This window comes from Plutella xylostella, chromosome Z, assembly GCF_932276165.1.
Source record: "Plutella xylostella chromosome Z, ilPluXylo3.1, whole genome shotgun sequence".
NCBI lineage: Eukaryota > Metazoa > Arthropoda > Insecta > Lepidoptera > Plutellidae > Plutella > Plutella xylostella.
In genome coordinates, this window is record NC_064012.1 from 175,281 (window position 1) to 196,075 (window position 20,795).

At 42.1% G+C, this 20,795-nt stretch overlaps 1 protein-coding gene across 1 annotated transcript; it reads left to right on the plus strand.

The window, feature by feature from the left end:
- The first annotated feature begins 567 nt into the window (after positions 1-567).
- On the plus strand, positions 568-18,936 carry LOC125491256. The gene is given in 4 exon segments (XM_048632776.1): positions 568-1,053; positions 1,392-2,552; positions 2,554-6,344; positions 18,788-18,936. Coding segments are annotated over 4 exon segments (5,571 nt in total). The 5' UTR covers positions 568-583.
- The last annotated feature ends 1,859 nt before the right edge of the window (positions 18,937-20,795 follow it).

Sequence of the window (20,795 nt, forward strand, 5' to 3'; positions counted from 1 at the left end):
CAACTGGACAAAGGCTTAAAGGTGCAGGTGGCAAAGGCCGGGAATCCTCTTATTATTATAAGAGATGTCATTAAGGCCCATACTGACGCGGAAATTGTGGAGAACCTCTTGGCGCAGAACAAGAACCTCCTCCAGGACCAAGACCTCAAGGAATGCACAATGAAAGTGCGATACAGGAAAAAGGCACGCAACACCCTTGAGTGCCATCCGGTCTTGGAAGTTTCCCCGCTCGCCCACAAAAAACTTGTAGAGGCAGGGAAAGTGTATATCGGGCTACAAAGAAGACCTGTGGCAGACCATTCCCCTCTCGTGCAATGCACTAAATGTCTTGGGTTTGGCCACACAAAGGCAATCTGCAGGGAAACAGAGGACCTCTGCAGCCACTGTGGAGGTAAACACACGTGGGAGAAATGTCAGTTGAGACTGGACAGACTGCCACCTAAGTGTAAAAACTGCTCCTCCACAGCCAACGGTGAAGGTAACGACCTCAAGCACAATGCGTTCAGTAGTGAGTGTCCCGAAAGAATGAAATGGGATGCTATAGCACGGTCTCGAATATCCTACTGCTAAAGGCTCCTCACAGATGCAAAACTCATCCCCCCAAAGTGTCAATCAACGTAACAATGAATTAAACGTAATTCAAGTGAATCTGCATAGGTCTAAACTGGCAACCGCAGAACTATACCAGGTGGCAATGGAGACAAAAGTTTCAATAGCTCTTGTTCAAGAACCCTACGTGGGAAAACATGGCTATATGAAACAACAGCCAGGAACACGCCTTATCCAGTGCACACTAAACCGACAAAAGCCAGTAAAGGCAGCCATCATCGTCTTCGGCGACTTGCTAGAGGTAATCCACGATCCACAGCTGGTGACAGAAACCGAAGCAGCAGCCGTGGCGATCGGAGGGGGCACAAAACTGGGCCTGGTATCAGTTTACTTTGAGGGGGATCAGGACATAGATCCATACATTGAAAGGACTAAAACATTCTGCGAAAAATTGAACACGCGAAACCTCATTGTAGCAGGCGACGTTAACGCATGGAGTCACTGGTGGGGAAGCGTCTCGGAAAATGACAGAGGGGTGGCGTACAGCTCATTCCTAACAGAAATTGACCTCCAAATTCTCAACACAGGAGACACACCAACCTTCGAAACCTACAGAAATGGAAAAATATGCAAAAGTACGGTAGATGTCACCGCCTGTAGCACGTCCCTTCTGGGTAAGATCGAGGACTGGAAAGTCGACGCAAACTTAATAACTTCTGACCACAACGCAATCACCTTTACACTGCGAACGGGAAAGGCACTAGAACACCTAAAGCCAATCACAACGCGTATGTATAATACCAAAAAGGCGAACTTAACGACGTTAACGCATGGAGTCACTGGTGGGGAAGCGTCTCGGAAAATGACAGAGGGGTGGCGTACAGCTCATTCCTAACAGAAATTGACCTCCAAATTCTCAACACAGGAGACACACCAACCTTCGAAACCTACAGAAATGGAAAAATATGCAAAAGTACGGTAGATGTCACCGCCTGTAGCACGTCCCTTCTGGGTAAGATCGAGGACTGGAAAGTCGACGCAAACTTAATAACTTCTGACCACAACGCAATCACCTTTACACTGCGAACGGGAAAGGCACTAGAACACCTAAAGCCAATCACAACGCGTATGTATAATACCAAAAAGGCGAACTGGTCGAAATTTGCGTCAAAACTAAAAACCCTCCTGGTTGAGAAAAATATCACAACTACGTCCGTACAAGAGTGTGACAATCCAGAAGATCTTGAAAATATGATCTCAACGTACACTGAAGCCATCCACGAAGCCTGCGAAACGTCCATCCCAACCGCAGGAAAATGGAAAGGGGAACCCAAACCCCCGTGGTGGTCAAAGTCGCTTGAAGATCTCAAAAAAGATGTGTTGAGGAAAAAAAGAAGAATAAGGAATGCTGCTGCAAGCAGAATGCCCTATGTCATAGCGGAATACCAAAAAACTAAACTAGAATACACCGAAAAAGCCGAGAAAGCCCAAATAGAGAGCTGGAAGGAGTTCTGCACGACTCAGGAAAAAGAAAGCATGTGGGACAAAATCTACAGGGTGATAAAGAAAACCTCAGGCAGGCAGGAAGACATGCTCCTCAGAGACACTGCGGGCAACACTTTATCCCCACAACAGTCAGCAGAACTCCTAGCAACGACGTTTTACCCAGATGACTCCGAAAGCACCGACCAACCATTCCATGCGGAACTGAGAGAAAAAACCAAGGAAATACCACGGGAACATCTAAGAGATAACGACTCACCCTTTACAACTGTGGAACTCGACCTTGTGCTACAAGCAATGAACCCAAAAAAAGCCCCAGGACCCGATGGCTTCACTGCCGATATCTGTGGCGCAGCCATCCAGTGCGAGAGGGAGGTGTTTATGGCGATAGCCAATAAATGCTTATCATTTAGACACTTCCCATCGCAATGGAAAACGGCGCACGTGGTGATCTTGCGGAAAGCTAGCAAAGAGGACTACACGCACCCAAAATCCTACAGATCTCGGAAAAATAGTTGAAAAACTAATGGTCGCTCGCCTACAGTGGCATATCTTACCGACGCTCAACAAAAACCAGTACGGCTTTATGCCCCAGAGAGGTACCGAGGACGCTCTCTATGACCTTGTAGCACACCTAAGAGAGGGAATGAACACCAAAAAATTTGTTGTACTTATCTCCTTGGACATAGAGGGCGCCTTCGACAACGCATGGTGGCCCGCTTTAAAACATCAACTGGCAAAAAAAAGGTGCCCACAAAATCTGTACGAGATGGTATGCTCATATCTCAGTGACCGAAAGATCAAGGTCAACTACGCTCGAGCGGCATGTGAGAAGGGGACCACTAAGGGATGTGTCCAAGGCTCCATAGGAGGACCAACTTTCTGGAACATCATCCTCGACTCACTGTTGCACAAACTAGAGGCTGAAGGAGTGTATTGTCAAGCATTCGCAGATGACGTGGCCCTTGTCTTCACAGGTCTAGCAGTAAAAACCCTAGAGGTGTCGGCTAACAAAGTACTCGATAAAATAGTGGAATGGGGAACTCGCAACAAACTCAACTTTGCACCACATAAGACCAACGCGATGCTGTTAACAAAGAAGTTGAAATACGATTTGCCCCAACTATTCATGGCTGGTACAAAGATAAACCTCGTAGAGGAAATAAAACTGTTGGGCCTCATCATAGACCGCAGGTTAACTTTCAAAGCTCACATAACCGCTCAGTGTAAAAAGGCAGCAGACATTCACAAACAGCTAGCGCGCGCAGCGAAGGTAACCTGGGGACTAAACGGTGAAATTGTGAGGACAATCTACATCGCAGTAGTGGAGCCCATCATGACATACGCCGCAAGCGTCTGGTCACAAGCCGTCGAACTGGAAAGTAACAAAAAACTGCTTTTCTCGCTACAAAGAGGTTTCGCACAAAAAATATGTAAAGCCTACCGAACAGTGTCGCTCACATCTGCACTGGCACTGTCGGGCTTGCTGCCTCTCGACCTCAGAATACAGGAGGCAGCAAATCTGTACAAATCAAAAAAACTCTTGTCAGCTGACTACCTCCCACCGGGCAAAGATCTCGAACGGAATGTAGGGTACTTGGACTTACCACATCCGTCCACACTTACCTCTACCAAGTACGAGATCCTTGAAAACACCACCCTGCTGGACACCGGCTCCCAAATCTTCACGGATGGAAGCAAGATAGAGGGAAAAGTCGGCGCCGCCCTAAGTTGGTGGGAGGATGGCAAAGAAAAACTGTCCGAGACTTTTGGTCTCCACCCATCGTGCACGGTCTTCCAATCGGAACTTTATGCACTTCACAGGGCAACAAAACTGGTGAGCTCTAGCACGGATAAAAAAGTGAACATCTTGAGCGACTCGAGATCATCACTCGATCTGCTCCAAAATCCGAAACTCAGCCACCCCCTGGCAAGAAGCATAAAGGAAAACATTGCGAGGGCTGTGAGCGATGGCGGAGAGATACAAATGTTCTGGTTGAGGGCGCACGTAGGAACTGCCGGGAACGAAAGAGCCGATGAGCTCGCCAAAACAGCAGCACTACACAGCACCTCCCACGACTACGACAAAGTTCCCCTGTCCTATGTCAGAAAAAAGATCAGAGAGGAATCGGTCCGAAAATGGCAAGATCGATACGCGACCTCGAGTACAGGAGCAGTCACGCGTAAATTTCTACCGGATGTCAACCAAGCATACCGAATTACGCGAACTTCTAAATTGACCCCTGCTCACGTACAAATGCTGACCGGACACGGGGGGATAGGAGAATATTTGTACAGATTCAAACTTAAAGGAAGCCCTGGATGTGATTGCGACCCCAACATCAGTGAATCGGTATGGCACATCATTCTGGACTGCCCCCGTTTTCTTGCTGCAAGACATGATCTGGAGACATCGATAAACAGGAACTTGGTGGAGTCGGAATTAAAAGATATTCTGGCAGACACCAATCACAGACCTCATTTCCTATCATACGCAGATCGAATCTTCCGAGTAGCAGCAAGGAGAAACAGCACAATTTCTCGCCCTGAAGCCCAATCAACATCAGTATTCCAATCATCAAACCCGACCATCCCAGCACCACAACAAGTGACTCCAAAAGCAACAGCGACAAACCAGCTGTTGTCTTGTGGCGAAAAAGGAGAAGCCGGACTAAGACGCCGAAGTGTGGCTCTGTTCATGGACAGTAGCAGCGAAAGACTCGGCATCAGCTTCTGCGTCTCGGGGGCGCGAAAGCGTGTAGCCATATCACCCGGCCTAGCCTCTCTCCTAAATGGAAGCACATCCAAAGCTACCATGAAACGTAAAGCCTATGACGCACTGCCGGTAACACTAGTGGGAAATCAGTCCTGCAGATTAGTACGATGCCGTAACAAGACCATCGCACTATTGGAATGGGCCGATGACACCCCGTTTGTCCAGGCATGCTCATGGCTCACTACGCTTGGAGAGAGAGCACAAGATAGTAACGTCCCCAAGATAATAAGCGTAGACGCAATGGTGATCGAGCATAAGAAAGGTGAAATTGTTGACCAGCTGGGCTGCCTAAAAGCCTCAAAACAACACGAAATAGTTGTGTATGAGGACAGAGGTGAAGACCTAAGCTTTCTCAGTGGACACATACCCGTGAGGAACAACAACCACCAACAAACTGAAGCGGTCACCGGATCAGAACGCCTACAGGAGAGGATGGCTTCCGAGTCCGTCGCTGCTGCTGAACAGCAGGAAATAAATATGAGGATGCAGAGCAGAATCTCGCAGGGGCGCGCACAAGGGTTCCTTCAGGCATTCAAATCAGCTGCCCAAAGCCTTATGGGGAAACCACAGAGGACACCTGAGTGGCGCCAAATCCCCAAAGGCCCCATCCGAAAAAGAACGGCCCAAAGAACCATAACAAGAGCCGACATGGGTCAGGTGGTCCCACCGAAGCTAAAAACAGCAACCTCCCCTAAAGAGCATTTGGAGAATGCCGTCATAGAATTTGTGGCAATAACAACCGCCACAAAGCAGGTAAACCTCTTGTCGTGCAAAACCATCATGCAGACCTACAGGCAAGAAAACGAAGGCCGGCTAAAAATTCTACTCGAGGAAGCCGAAGCCTGCATATACGATAACAGTAGTTGCCAAGTCCTCAGAGGCAAAATGACTGGAGCGTATATGGCGGCTTACAGCGAGGAAAGCGGATTTGTACCCTGGGAATGCAACTCCTCAAAATTTACTGTGCCACACAACAACCAAATAGTGGTCGTCGCCCAGTGCACCAGGATTATGCTAGAGGATAAAATCCTAGCAAAAGTGGAAACCATCAACGCCAACTGGAATCACTGGACGATGCCCACTATCACTTGGGTGAACGGGGTACCTGGATGTGGGAAGACAACCTGGGTGATAAATAACTTCGATGTGAGCAAAGACACCATTATCACAACAACAACTGAGGCGGCCATCGACATAAGAAACAGGCTAGCGCATCGTATTGGTGACATGGTCAAAACTAGGGTGCGTACGATGGCATCAGTCCTGGTAAACGGCTTTAGAGAACATGTCGGTTGCCAACGCCTGATAATTGACGAAGCCCTGATGAACCATTTCGGGGCAATCGTAATGGCCGCCCACCTGTCTCGTGCCTGTGATATTGCTCTGATCGGAGACATCAATCAGCTACCATATATCGACAGAGAGAACCTATTCGAGCTTAGGTACAATCGCCCAACACTGGTAGCAAACATCACCCAGGAGCTGTTGTGCTCATACAGAAACCCCATGGATGTTGCATACGTCCTAAAGGAAGTATACTCAGGCATATACGCAGCCACAGCGCGCATCCAATCCCTGCAGCTGAAAAGGTTAACAGACGCAGTAATTCCCAAATCCCAAACCAACACTCTGTTCCTGGTGCATACACAGGAAGAAAAAGAGACCTTGACCAGCCAAGGGTATGGTGAAGGAATGGGCTCACGCGTCCTAACCATACACGAAGCACAGGGATTGACGTACGAATCCGTTATTATCATAAGAACAAAAGATAAAATAAAGTTGCACGATAGCATACCTCACGCAGTAGTGGCGCTGTCGAGGCACACCACCGCCTGCACCTACTATGCGGATGACACCGAGGACGCTATCGGCAACCTCGCTAAAACGGCAATAACAGCGCCAAAGAAACGCATCCTCGAGTACAATCTAAAAATGGCAGTTAAGAATCGAGACGAAGAGGTCATTGCACTTTCTGGGGAAATGTTAAGAAGGCAAAACGGGGCGGAATAAATCATAAAATATAATTTTGGTTAAGAGCGCAAAATATAGGTCAAATTGGGAAAATAATTTATATAACTAACCTATTGATTATGATATCATAACTAACAATTAAAATAAGTTATCTTTAAGAACAGAGTCACACACTAACATCAGGCAAAACATGACCTATAACGACTGAGGGGCCGAGCCATTGCCAGGTGTCTACTAAGTTCTCCGAAGACAGCTGGCATTGGCCCTGTCCTTGTTAAGTTTGTTGCCATTACTAATGTAAGTGTGACTCTGAAAACCATTAATTTAAAAAAAAGGAAAAAAAAAGAAAAAAAAAAAAAAAAATTCTTGTATAATGAGATACACGGCTGGGGGTTTTTAGTCGGTTAACGCCCGACACTACCTGGGTCCTCTTCCCAGGTGTCCATGTGGATTTTCCCCCAGCAGTGGAAAAAAAAAGGGAAAAAAGAAAAAGAAAAAAAAAAAAGAACAATATATATATAAAAGATAGAATATATATACCTATATATAAATGAAACTTCCTTACCGAGTAGAAAGTAGATAAAAGAATTAAAAACTATCTCATAAAAATTACCACTCTTCAAAAGGCACGGACATAAAGTCTGTGGAGTGATAACAATTTCTTAAAAAAAAAAAAAAAAAAAAAAAAAAAATCTCCGATCGGCCAACACCATGTCGTGAATTTTTTCAATCATTTCAGGTGTAGAGACCTCTACTGAGTGCCATGAACGTCCGGCATCTTCCGTACTTGTACGGCCACAACGGAATTCAGTAAACCACATAGATATTGATGGTGCAGAGTCCCCATAATCTTTATCAAGCTTAGCCTTGGTTTCAGTGATGGTTTTTTTCCGTAAAAAAATCATGCTTAGTGAGCACACGAAATTCAGTTTTTTCCATTATGTTTTTAAATCACGCGGTAGTTGCTAAGAACGGGTGTAAAACACAAACCAAGTGACGTAACTTGTGCAAATTTTGACAGATGTCTACTGACAGATGCCTTTTGACAGGAGCAGTGTTGTTCTTTTAGTTAAGTGGCGGGAAATTATAAAAGTCACGGACTTATTGACCCGCCCTCGTAGAATAGAGGGTTTGAGTAGTGTTGCCTCGCTTCGCTCGGCTCTCCAGGGTTTGAAGTATGGTGGTTCGCATTGTTTTGCCTCGCTTCGCTCGGCTCCTCTTTTACGGTAAGGTTATACTTAAGTTGTATTGCCTCTCTGCGCTCGGCTGTTCAGTGGTTGTGGTATGATGTTTTGCCTCGCTGCGCTCGGTTCACCAAGGTTTGAGGTATGACGGTTTGGATTGTTTTGCCTCGCTGCGCTCGGCTCTCCAGTCAAACTGGCAGTTGGTGATTAAAGTAGTTTAACGCGCCTCAATGAGGCGAATCGAGCACCAGGTTTTATAAGGATATAAAGGTCGGTTGGGAGCCGATTTAACAGCCGATAGGTTATATGCCATCCTTGTCGTTTTTTTTTACACTTAGTTGAGGTTAAAGCAAGATAAATGTAGTTCACATAGGCAATATCGCTCACTTAAATACGGCAAACCAGTAACATCTTTAGAGATGGCGGGACATAATATGTGGACTATTTATTGTGCACACCTTATAAAGTTTGGTCGACAGCCGAGGGGTTAAGCTCAAGGCAAATTTCGAGAGGCAGCATTTTCGAAATGAGCCTCTCTTGTTGCCATCGTAGTATCCACTCGTTTATTATTTATTCGTACTCTCTGATTTTTAATTGAAAAGAATTCTGACATTTTATAAGTGATGCTACTAAAAAAGTTCTTTACCGAAAAAATGAAAAATTGCGATCCATTTCTGGGCAATAATTTTTTCTTAATATTTTTATACAAAAAGATAAATCTAAATATTTACTTGCTCAAGTAAACTAATACAAAAATAACAAATATTTCAATATAATAGCTGTTCCCGCGAGCTTCGCTTCGCCTTAATAAGTTTTCCCGTGGGAATTCCGCGATAAAAAGTAACATATGTGTTAATCCAGGGTGTCAGCTAACTTCATTCCAAATTTCATTAAAATCGGTTCAGCCGTTTTGACGTGAAGAAATAACAAACATACACACATACATACATACATACATACACATATACACTTACAAACTTTCGCATTTATAATGTGAAGTAGGATCACGACTCACGACCCATGTATCGAATTAATTTTAATTGCTTTATTTTATTCTTTAGCATGGCATCACTTCCTACTAAATTCAGGGATAATAAACCTTTTTAATCAATTTCAAAAATTGGTGTGGGCTCAAGTGAAGGGGCATGTCGCAAGACACAACACAAACTACAAAATGGCGGAAGTTAAAAAACTACTACTAGAAGGTATAAAAAATGTTACTCCTGATAAATGGCAAGCATGCATCAGCCACACAATAAAAGAGGAAGATAAGATGTGCACTCTCGACGATTTTATCGACAGAGTTACAGAATCTCTAATAATTAAAGTCAGCGATGCTGATGATGAAGATACTGATGATGATGATGATAATAGTGATGATTAGGTAGAGATTTTAATAAACAAATCCATCATCATCCATCCATCGTCATACCTATAGCAGTTCACTGCTGGACGTATTCCCTCCCAAAGCACGCCACTGGATTGGACAGACTCTGCAGCTGGGTAGAAACAACTTCCAATCAGAGGTCAATAGAAGAATACAATTGGGCTGGGCAGCATTTGGCAAACTTCGTCAAGTCTTCTCGTCGCCCATACCACAAAGTCTCAAGACGAAAGTCTTTGATCAGTGTGTCCTACCGGTTATGACCTATGGGGCTAAAACGTGGACACTTACTGTGGGACTGGTTCACAAACTGAAGGTCACTCAGCGAGCTATGGAAAGAGCTATGCTTGAAAGATCGCATCCGGAACGAAGTAATCTGACAGAGAACTAAAGTCACCGACATAGCTCACCGAGAGAGTAAGCTTAAGTGGCAATGAGCTGGTCACATCTGTCGAAGAACCGATGACCGATGGGGTAAACGTGTTCTGCTGTCTTACTCCCAGCAATGAGTCGCTGACACAATTTCACCTGTATCGCTAATTTGGTACCACCACCGCACATTTTAGACTCACAGTTTGCTGTGACGACACGCAAGCCAGTCAGTGCACACAATACCATTTTATAGAGCGACATCTCTTTTTTTTACCTCTATTCAAATACGAACGCAACATCGCCCTGACATCGGCGCGGCTACCGTTTCAAAAATAATTACTAGTTGTTTTTAGATATATTTTCTACGACAGCGATAATTATATAAGATAATTGAGATTATCTTTGATTGTATTTTTCACTGTTTGTAATATATTTAGGTAGGTACGGTAATTATTTCTCACTGTAGGTAAATCCCCTTTTAATTTGGAGCGCCGCACTTAATAAAATGGATACAGGGACTAAAAAAAATATATTATAGTCTCAGATGTCCAGACTCGTATTGAAAAAGTGCCCAGCCCAAAAAGGTTTGTGATCTCTGATTTGTCTAAAATTGATAACCGTCAGAATTCCGTAAGATTACTAATAACAGTGTAGTAGAGTTTCAAAACAAGGTAGAAAAGATAAATATTCTTCTTGTAGTGCCTTTCCACCATTGGAACTCTCTTTACTAGTTTAAGTAAATATTTCTTCCACGGTTTTTACACCGGTCCACTCTTTTATATTGCACAGCCACGTCAATTTCCTCCTTCCAGGCCTTCTCTTTCCTTCTACTTTGCCCATTTATAAATTAAATCAATTTTTCTACTTCTAACTCTCTGTAACAAATGGCAAAGATTTATTTATTTTATTTATTTATTTACAAAAAACTAACACTATTATTACAGTTACAACCAATTCAATAGTGTAGCTACTTAACATAATTTTATATACTTAATAATAATTTAAGGTCTAGAGCTAGACCCACAAACAATAACATTTAAAAACAAACAATTAAAATACAGGAGCCTCCCTATCCGTAACAGATAACAAACAAAGCAACTTTCGTGAATTCACTCAGCGGACAATGATGAATGTCCGTCCTATCATCGATCCTGTTCAAGAGGTGTATCGCGCGGGTGACGGGCGCCTGCCGGAGCAGGGCGGTCCTGCCGCAGGGTGCAGCAAACGTGCGGGATTTACGCGATCTTAAAGAATTGCTGGGCACCGTCAGCCGCAGCTGCTGAAGTATACTGGGATTGCCAGTCTTTCCTCTCCATATCCTAAAAAGGTATGATGTCAACGCCAGATCACGACGAACTTCCAACCTATTGTAACCTACCATTCCTAGCACGAATAGAGTTGGGTACAACAGTGGGTATCCGGGATAGACTCCGTACAGTTTCATGTAGAGAAAACGTATGAATTTATTCTGAATCTTGTCAATCATGCTACTGTACTTCACTTCACTAGGAGCCCACACTACGGCGTTGAACTCTAGTTTGCTACGAACTAAAGCATTAAATAGAGCTTTAATGGCCGTGATATTTTTAAAACCTCTAACTGTTCTGAGCACAAAACCCAAAGTCTTAAACGCTTGTTTGCATACTCCCGTTATATGTTCCTTGAACGATAAATCCGAAGTCATTCGCACGCCGAGGTCCCGTACCGAGGTTACTCTCTCCATTGGGCTCCCCCCTAGAGTGTACTGATGTTGTACCGGATTTTTACTTCGACTGAAAGTAATTACGCAGCATTTGGAACCATTGAAAGACAGTTTATTCTCACGACTCCACTCCTCGACATTGTTAATGTCCTGCTGGAAGCGAATCTGATCATCCTGACATGAAATTGGGGCGAACAACTTGAGATCGTCTGCAAACAATAGACAACCCGAAGATTGTACGACTTCAGGCAGATCATTGATTAAAATGATAAACTGCAATGGCCCCAGGTTGCTTCCCTGACTTACTCCGGATAGCGTGCGGTAAGGGTCTGAGTAATGGTTTCCACATTGTACGTACTGTTTGCGATCTATTAAATAGCTCGCAAAGAATTCCAGCGTCTTCGGAGTGCATCCTGCTCTTGCCAATTTTAGAAGAAGCACGTCATTATCAACTAGGTCAAAGGCCTTACAAAAATCGAAGTAGGCCGCGTCGACCTGCACTCTCTGATCTACTTGTGGTGTTATGGCAGTGACAAAGTTCAGAAGATTCGAGGTAGTGCTACATCCTGAGCGGAAACCGTGCTGAGCATCACTCAGTTGTCCTTTAATCTCTGTATAAATAACCTTATATAGAGCGGATTCGAAGACCTTAGAAAATGTGGAAAGAATAGCCACCGGTCTATAGTCTTTGACGTCAGTTCCTCCGCTGCCCTTTGGCACCGGGATGACTCTAGTCAATTTCCAACAGTCTGGATACGTGGAACTCTCTAAACATATATTATAAATGTGACAGAGCGGGCCCACCAGCACCTCGCGGCAGTCTCTAACTAGGTATGGTGGAATGCCATCCGGTCCAACCGCTCGCTTGGGCGCGAGCGCCCGCAGAGCGTCGCTCACGGCGGCCGGCGCTAGCGCCTGCAAGTGCACTCGCGCCGCGCCCTCACCGCCGCCCGCGCGCGACGCCTGCGACGCTGATAATTCAGGCGCTCGATCACAGTAAACTGAGTGAAAGTACCGAGCGAACTCAGTAGCACACTCTTCGTCGTTTAAAGCCGTCCCATCCTTTTCAAGCCTAGATTTATTTGAACTTTTACTCCTAGATTTAACAAACCTCCAAAAGGACTTCGGTTCGCGTGCAAATTCACGTTGTAACTTATCTTGGTATGCGCTATAGTCCCTATGTATTTTTTCCTTAACTCTGGTTCTAACCTTTGCAAAAAGAAGATAATCTTCTTTAGAACCGCTGGCCTTGTATTCTTTGTGAAGTCTCCCCTTCATCTTAATATCCTTGATGAGGTCTGCTGTATACCAATCAGGGTAAATATATTTATTTTTGTATGCACCTAACCCTTTTTTGGGCACGAACTTATCTATTTCCTTGTTTAGCCTAGAATACAGAACATCAACCGCCTCATTAGCATCCCTTATAAGATATAGGTCAGACCAGTCAATATTAGCAATCGCAGAATACAGTGAACGGAAATCTGCTTTGTAAAAGTTCCAAGATTTACAAAAGGAGTCGCGGGAGGGGGCGAGAGGCGCGGCAGGCGCGGAAGGCGCGGGGCGCGCGGGCGGGCGCAGGCGCAGGCGCACTGCGAGCGGCGGGTGGTGCGCGTCCACCGGCACCAGCGGCTCCTCCGACAGACCCACCGTCACCGACGCAATACCCCCTGTACTTAAAACTAAATCTAAGCAACGGCCATTACTGTTACGAACAAAGTTATGCTGAGTGAATCCACAAAAGGATAAAAAGTAATAAACAATAAACCAATGACAAAGGAATAAAGAGAGGACCTGGCATAAAAATCGGTACTTAAAAATATATCGTCGTCTCTTTTTAACTTATTGGTGTTATCCTACGTAAAAAAGGACAACAGTAGTTTTGTCTTTGCCTAAAATTACAACATTGCGACCGGTCGCCATGTTGATTGACATCCAAACACAAGGTACTTCAGCTGTCAAACAATTTGTTTCTTTACATTTTTCAAGAAAAAAGCCGCCATTTTAATTGACACCAAAGTTTAGGTAGGCCACAGGGGTATAATCGTGACAGTTGAGACATTGCGAAAAAGAGACGCTTAGCTACATTAAGGGTGGGTTGCATCAACATCCCGGTTATCGTAATAGTTAAGGTTAAACTTAGCAATGACAGAGTCGTTACAGTTAATATTTTACTGTAACGTGTTGCACCCATTGAGTATGAATGGTCTGGAGACGAAATAGGCAGACGTTCCCCTCTGGCGGGGTGGTAGGCCAGAAAGGCCCACCGATTTATAAAAACTAGTTGCAGTCTCAATTTTCACTAGACTCAATCTAGTTGGCAAAGCGTTCGTTTCATAGAAAAGGATTTGTTTACATACTAAAATGACAGCTTCAATTCATAGAATATCCGGATTCCGGATTTGATCACAGATTTGGTCATGGTTTATTGTTATTAGCTGTTTCCTAGCAACTGCCTCTGTGGTCTAGTGGTAGAAGCTTCGCTTCATGACCCAGAGGTCCCGGGTTCGATTCCCGGGTGGGACCATCAATTTGGGTTTCTAAATTGTGGTTCTAAGTTTGGTTAGGACATAGAAGGCTGATCACCTGATGTCCGAAACAGTGAAACGATCCATGCTGTCGGATGGGCATGTAAAGCAGTCGGTCCTGCGCCTAGCTCTCTCCAGTCGTGTCGGTCAATCCGTCCCATTGGGCTATGAGAGTGATGGAACAGAGAGTGCTCCTGTGTACTGCGCACACACTTGGGCACTATAATCTACTCCTGCGTAGATGGCTGATCTCAATCGAGATTGGCCGCCGTGGTCGGAATTCGGCTAGGAGGACATTCCTAGCAACCAATGTCAAAAAAATGCAATAGTGATGTACCGGTATGTAGATATGTATTAATCGACAAAAAAGGTCATAGTTGGGAAGCGTCCGTAGTCGAATTGGCTTCAGTAATCGTAACTGATCACTGAGGTTAAGCAACAACTGACACGGTCAGCCATTGGTAGGTACAGCATGAGTTACCGATTTCAAATGGTTCTTTTCTGGAACGCTTCCGTGCTTCGGATTGGACGTTAAGCCGTGGGTCCCGGTTGCTGCTTCGGTAGCAGTCGTTAAGCCTAGTCAGAGGCCGCCCAAAGGGGCGGCTTGAAAGCATCTGACCATCGGGTTGCCCACTTACTCGACAACTTCAGTGCATTGTAGTCATTCAAAAACGGCGATACGGCTCGCGACCTATCACGTGAGTATAAATGTACAGCGAAAAGCGGGTGACTTCGTTTATTAATCATTCCTAATTAAATTTAACTAAACCTAATTAATTTGAAATTAGTATTTCTAACCCATGTTCTCGATTTCATCGATAACACTTATCGATAATTGTTACATCCATTGGCAAGAAAAATGAAGACACTGTGTTCATTATCAATTGACACTTCACGTAACCCTTATTGCTGGGAATTAAAACTCATAATGATATGTCCCATGAGACATAATCATGGTAAACGGTAAAATTTCCCCCCGCAAAAATTGGCAGACTTTTTTGTATCAAGAAAGATCGCTATGACGCTTCCCGAGGGTACACCCGAGTCCGCGTTGTTCTATGGTTGCACCATAAAATCGTCGGTCATTGTTAATGTTATTAGGGTTGCTATTCGTTTGAGACATAATTATCCCCAAAGTTATTGTGGGAAACGTTTTTATGTAAGGCAATACCAAATCTAGCTGTCGGACTGAAGCCGTCACAGAGTACATTGTAGCCGTCATTCTCTGTCAAAGCACTCAAAGTCAACATGTCATAGGAACTAAGTCTGTTGTTCCTCCAAATATTGACCAAAAGATTATCATCAATAAAACCCGCGACAAAGAAGACTCTAATAAGCCTTTTTTAAGAGCGGTGGTAGCTCAGTCGGGTAAGCGCCCGCTTCTCACGCCAGAGATGCGGGTCCGATCCCGGCGCTGACATGTACCAATGAGTTCTTTTAACATAAGTACAATGTATACCATCGCTCTTACGTTGAGGAAAACATCGTGAGGAAACCTGCATATCTAGATTTAGCACATCTAGATATGTGAACCCACCAACCCGCAGTGTACCAGCGTGGTGGAGAATTGGTCCAAGCCTTGGAAGGCAGTTTAGACCTTGGGGATATGCACAAAGGTTACATTCGAGAGAGCCAGGTGCAGGTACTTACACCCCCAGAGAATAGAATAGAATAGAAGCCTTTATTATTAATTATCTTATTAATTCATTTTAACAAGTTGAAATAAAAACTAACGATGTAATCTATTAAAATCACAGGGGTATAATCGTGACAGTTCTGACATTGCGAAAAAGAGACGCTTAGCTACATTAAGCGTAAGAAAGAAACGTTAAGCTGTAAATGTTTTTTGTCCTTTTTGCTGAGGCGCCTGTTTACGTCAGTTCTCTGTGCCAAACAATGAAACAAATGAAAAATCTGTGCCAAACAAAGGCTGACAGTTACAACAAAATTTTCTAAATGCTATTTATTTTTGATTTGCTAGTGATTTGTGGGTGTTTATTAAGTTTATTAGACTATTATCATCACTTAACGAGTGTGTGACATGGGTGGGTGGATTTTGTTCGGTTGTATAGAGCATTATTGAACGAAAACACGATGGAATGATGGATGAGATATATTTTCACATGTAAGTAGATACTATCAAGTTTAACAAGCTTACATTCATCATAGTACTATCTATTGGCTCGATTTTAATATAAAACGATACTAATTTTAATACTGTAAGGTCTTTTAGTATCAGTTTTAAGTAAAAATTACGAGGTACCATATCATAACAAATCACATGGTGTTGCAAGTTATTGAAAATTTATTTTACCCACAAATATTATAGTATGCAAAGAAAACACTAGAAATTGTAACGGACTCGGGTTGGGTTTACAAATGGGGCGCACGAATTCGGTTTTTGTGAAGATTGTATTTTGTAGAAGTCATTCTCCTCTTTCAAATGAGGTGCCTCCCATTGTGAGGAAACGTTCGTTTCGTTTTTTTCTTCTATGTGTGATTTCTTCTGTATAATATAAAGTTTATTGTATTGATACGAAATACGTGTTTCCTTTAAAAAAAACCCCATCACATATTTGGCCCACGATTATAATGCTCATGCTCATCCATTTATCTCTGCTTCATAGGTTTCCGACAGAAAAAAAAATATCAAGAAAATGGATAGACATTACCGGTCGCACAAATTGGGAACCAAAGAAACATACAAAAATTGTGTTCGGCACATTTTGAAGAGGATTGTTTCGATTGGACGAAGACAATGAATCGTACAATCAACTCAGTTTGTGTATATTAAACAATTATATTGAAATCAAATAAGTATGAGTAAAGTTTTTTTTCTTATATCGTCGGTTGACAGGAAAAACTCACTAAGGCAGATTTTTCAATATTCAGATAAATGTTATGTGGGTAATACAAACATTGAGAAACATTGAGACGCAACAGCATCAAAATTATTTCCCAGCAAAACTTTTATCTGGCTATTGAAAAATTAGCCTTTAGTGTCTTTTTCCTATCAACCGACGATATACTCAAGTTTTGTTTTTGTTATTATGATAAGTTAAATTTCCCCATATTTAGGTTTAATTTTTTTGTCGGCAACATCTATGGTTTGAGTGAGAAAGAGAATAGTGCACACGGCGATTGCCAGTCTAGAGGTAGTAGGTCTATGATTAAAATCATTATTTATTGACATCCTGCATAGACAGGTTCCTCTTCATCAGATGATGAATCTGTTGTGTAGTCTGTGGTAGTGTCAGTGACACACAGAGTAATAATCGTTGATTCATATTATCATCTGTCATCCTGTGATTTTCCCTCTCTTTTAACGCGTGCTCTGCACGACATTGTAAGATTTACTTAACATAATATTTTAACTAATAAACAACGTTGTGTTCCTAAATAAAGAGTTTAATTATTAATAAAACATGGCGCAGCCGACGGAGTAACCACTAACCCGTGATGGAAATAAAATCTAACACATCTAACGACGACAATTCTAATATTGAGATGGCAATGGCGGCGGCCGCGATTGAATACCGGATGCCGGCACCCATGGACCTGGAAGTACTGGACAATTTATATCCTCAGTGGCAGCGTTTCAAGCAGAGCTTTAAGATATTCCTTTCTGCAGCTGGACTTGGACAAATTACGGAAACGAGAAAAGCTTCAATTCTGCTAAATTGCATTGGACAGGCAGCTCAAGAGTTGTACTTCAACACATTATTAACAGGCGAAACAGGCGATGATGCGAAGGCAAGTACTCTCAAAAGCCAACCCGATGCGAACCCTAAACTCGACGATGTGATTAAAGCATTTGAAGAATATTTCGCGCCGAAGTCTAATGAAGTGATAAATACATTCCACTTCAACAAAAGGTCTCAAGAAGATGGTGAAAGCTTCGATAGTTTCTACACACAAATAAGGAAAATAGCAGCGAATTGCAATTTCGATACGCAACTCAACAGAATGTTACGGGATCGAATTATTGTGGGCATAAGGGACCACAGAACTCAACAGAAATTACTTGAAGTCAAGGAACTCACACTGGACCGAGCCGTGGACATCTGTAGATCAGCAGAGATGTCCAAAGAACATGCCAAGGTGTTAGCCAAGCAGCCAGACTTAGCAGGGGTGGATGCAGTTCAAGCTCGGCAACCATATCGCCACTCACAGCAGCGGCAACAGCATGAAAACAAAGCTAAGTATAATGAATTTAAAAATAATAATGTATCTTACTTGTGTAAAAAATGTAACACAAGGCATGGACCTCGTAGTTGTCCTGCCTATGGGGAGATCTGCTCGAACTGCAATAAGCCCAATCATTTTAAAGTAGGTTGTAAGAAGAAGAAAGATGTAAATGTAATTAATAAAGAATACAGTGATGAGAGCAGAGAGGATTTATGACTTGTAAAGGTATGCCACTCTATTAACAATAAGAATAAAGAGTGGACAGAGGCTCTTGTAACTGAAGGAAAAATTATCACTTACAAGTGTGACACAGGAGCACAAGTAAATGTGTTATCTTTGTATGATTTAAAGAGAATTGTCAATGATGATAATGCTCAAATGTCTGAGACAACAATAGTATTAGAAGCATTTGGTGGAACACAAATCAGACCTGTAGGGAAACGATGTATAAAAATTTATCATAATGAGGAAATTTTTGAGACTGAGTTCATAATAGTAAACCAAAAAGTACGACCAATATTAGGTTTGAGCTCACTAATAGAACTAGAACTACTTAATAATAATGTAAACACAATTAAAAGTAATGAAGACAAAAATTCCATTATTAATAAGAATGTTGAACTGTTTCAGGGAGTAGGAGAGTTTTCCGAGCCATTGGAGCTACACACTCAGCCTGGTACACGGCCAGTGGTGAGACCCCCACGCCGTATCCCACATGCCATAAAGGAGCGTTTACGGGAGAAGCTGGAGTCGCTGGTGAATCTTCAAATCATTTCTAAAGTTGAGCATCCAAGCAGCTTTGTGAGTAATCTAGTAATAAGAGAAAATAAAGATGGTACATTAAGAATATGCTTAGATCCAAAAGACCTTAATGAAGTGTTATTGCGAGAATATTATTTAATACCAACATTAGAGGAAATAATACCTAATTTATGTAATAAGAATATATTTTCAGTACTAGATCTCTCAGAAGGTTTTTATAATATAAAATTAACTAAGGAATCCAGTGATCTCTGTACGTTTAATAGTCCCTTTGGTTGTTATAAATTTAACAGGTTACCTTTTGGTCTATCGGTAGCCCCAGAAATATTTCAAAAATACAATGAAAGAGCTTTTGGAGACATTCCAGGTGTAATAATATATTGTGATGACCTGCTTCTCTGTGCTGACAGTGAAGCTGAACATGATGCGATATTAAAACAGGTTTTTGAAAGAGCGAAATTATATAATGTAAAGTTTAATAAAAGAAAATTTCAATATAAGCTTACTGAAGTAAAATATTTTGGTCATATATTTTCTAAAAAAGGCATGAAAATTGATCCTGAAGGAATACAGGCAATTGCAAATATTAAAAGTCCAACTAAAGTAAAAGAGCTGCAAATTTTTCTTGGGATGGTTAACTATTTGCGTAGATTTGTACCCCAATTGGCTGATTTAGCAGCACCACTACAATTACTTTTAAAGAAAAATGTAGAATGGTTATGGAGTGATGTACATGAAGCTGTGTTTAACAAGCTTAAAGAGAAAATTAGTCAAGCCCCAGTTTTACAAAACTTTGATCCCAAGCTTCCAATTGTTATACAATGCGATGCTTCCAAGGATGGCCTTGGATGTTGTTTATTACAGAATGATAAACCGGTGTGTTTTGCTTCTAGAAGTTTAACATCAGCAGAACGTAACTTCTCTCAGATAGAAAAAGAACTATTAAGTGTAGTTTGGGCCACTAGAAAATTTCATTATTATATTTATGGACAGAAATGTATAGTATTGAATGATCATAAACCACTAGAGTCTTTACTTAAAAAACACATACATGAAGTACCATCACCAAGACTACAGCGATTAAAATTGAAATTATTGAGGTATGATCTTGAGTTTAAATATTTAAAAGGAAAATTAATGTATATTGCTGATCTTCTATCACGAGCCTTCACTGAATGTGATGACACTGATGACTCTTATATGCATGAGGTAGTTCACTGTGTAGGCCTTGCTAACTATTTACAATGCACTGAGGAACAAAAGCATGAATTAATAACAGAAACTAGTAAAGATAGCGAGATATCAAAGGTTATAGAATATACTAAATCTGGCTGGCCAGCAAAAATAAAACTACAGCCGGATATAATACAACGTTATTATAAATTAAGATCTGAACTAACTATTGATGAAAATCTGTTATTTTTTAATAATAGACTAATTATACCCAAATCGTTAAGAGTAGACATTATAAAAAAATTACACGAGGGGCATTTAGGCATGACAAAATTAAAACAACTTGCAAGAAAGCTATATTATTGGCCAAAAATTGATGAACAGTTAGAACGGTATGTAAAAAGTTGTTCAGTTTGCCAAATGTATCAGAATAACAATGTTAAAGAGCCACTACTGTCTCATGAAGTTCCAAGTCTACCTTTTTCTAAAATAGATGTGGATATCATGGAACTAAAAAATAAAAATTACTTAGTAATGTATGATTATTTCTCTAAATGGCTTGAAATTAAACATATTAACAATAAAACTTCAAAATCAATTATAAACGCTTTAATAGAAGTATTTTGTACACTGGGTATTCCATTAGAGATAGTGTCAGATCATGTTCCCTTTGACTCAAGAGAGGTTAGAGAATTCGCTAGGG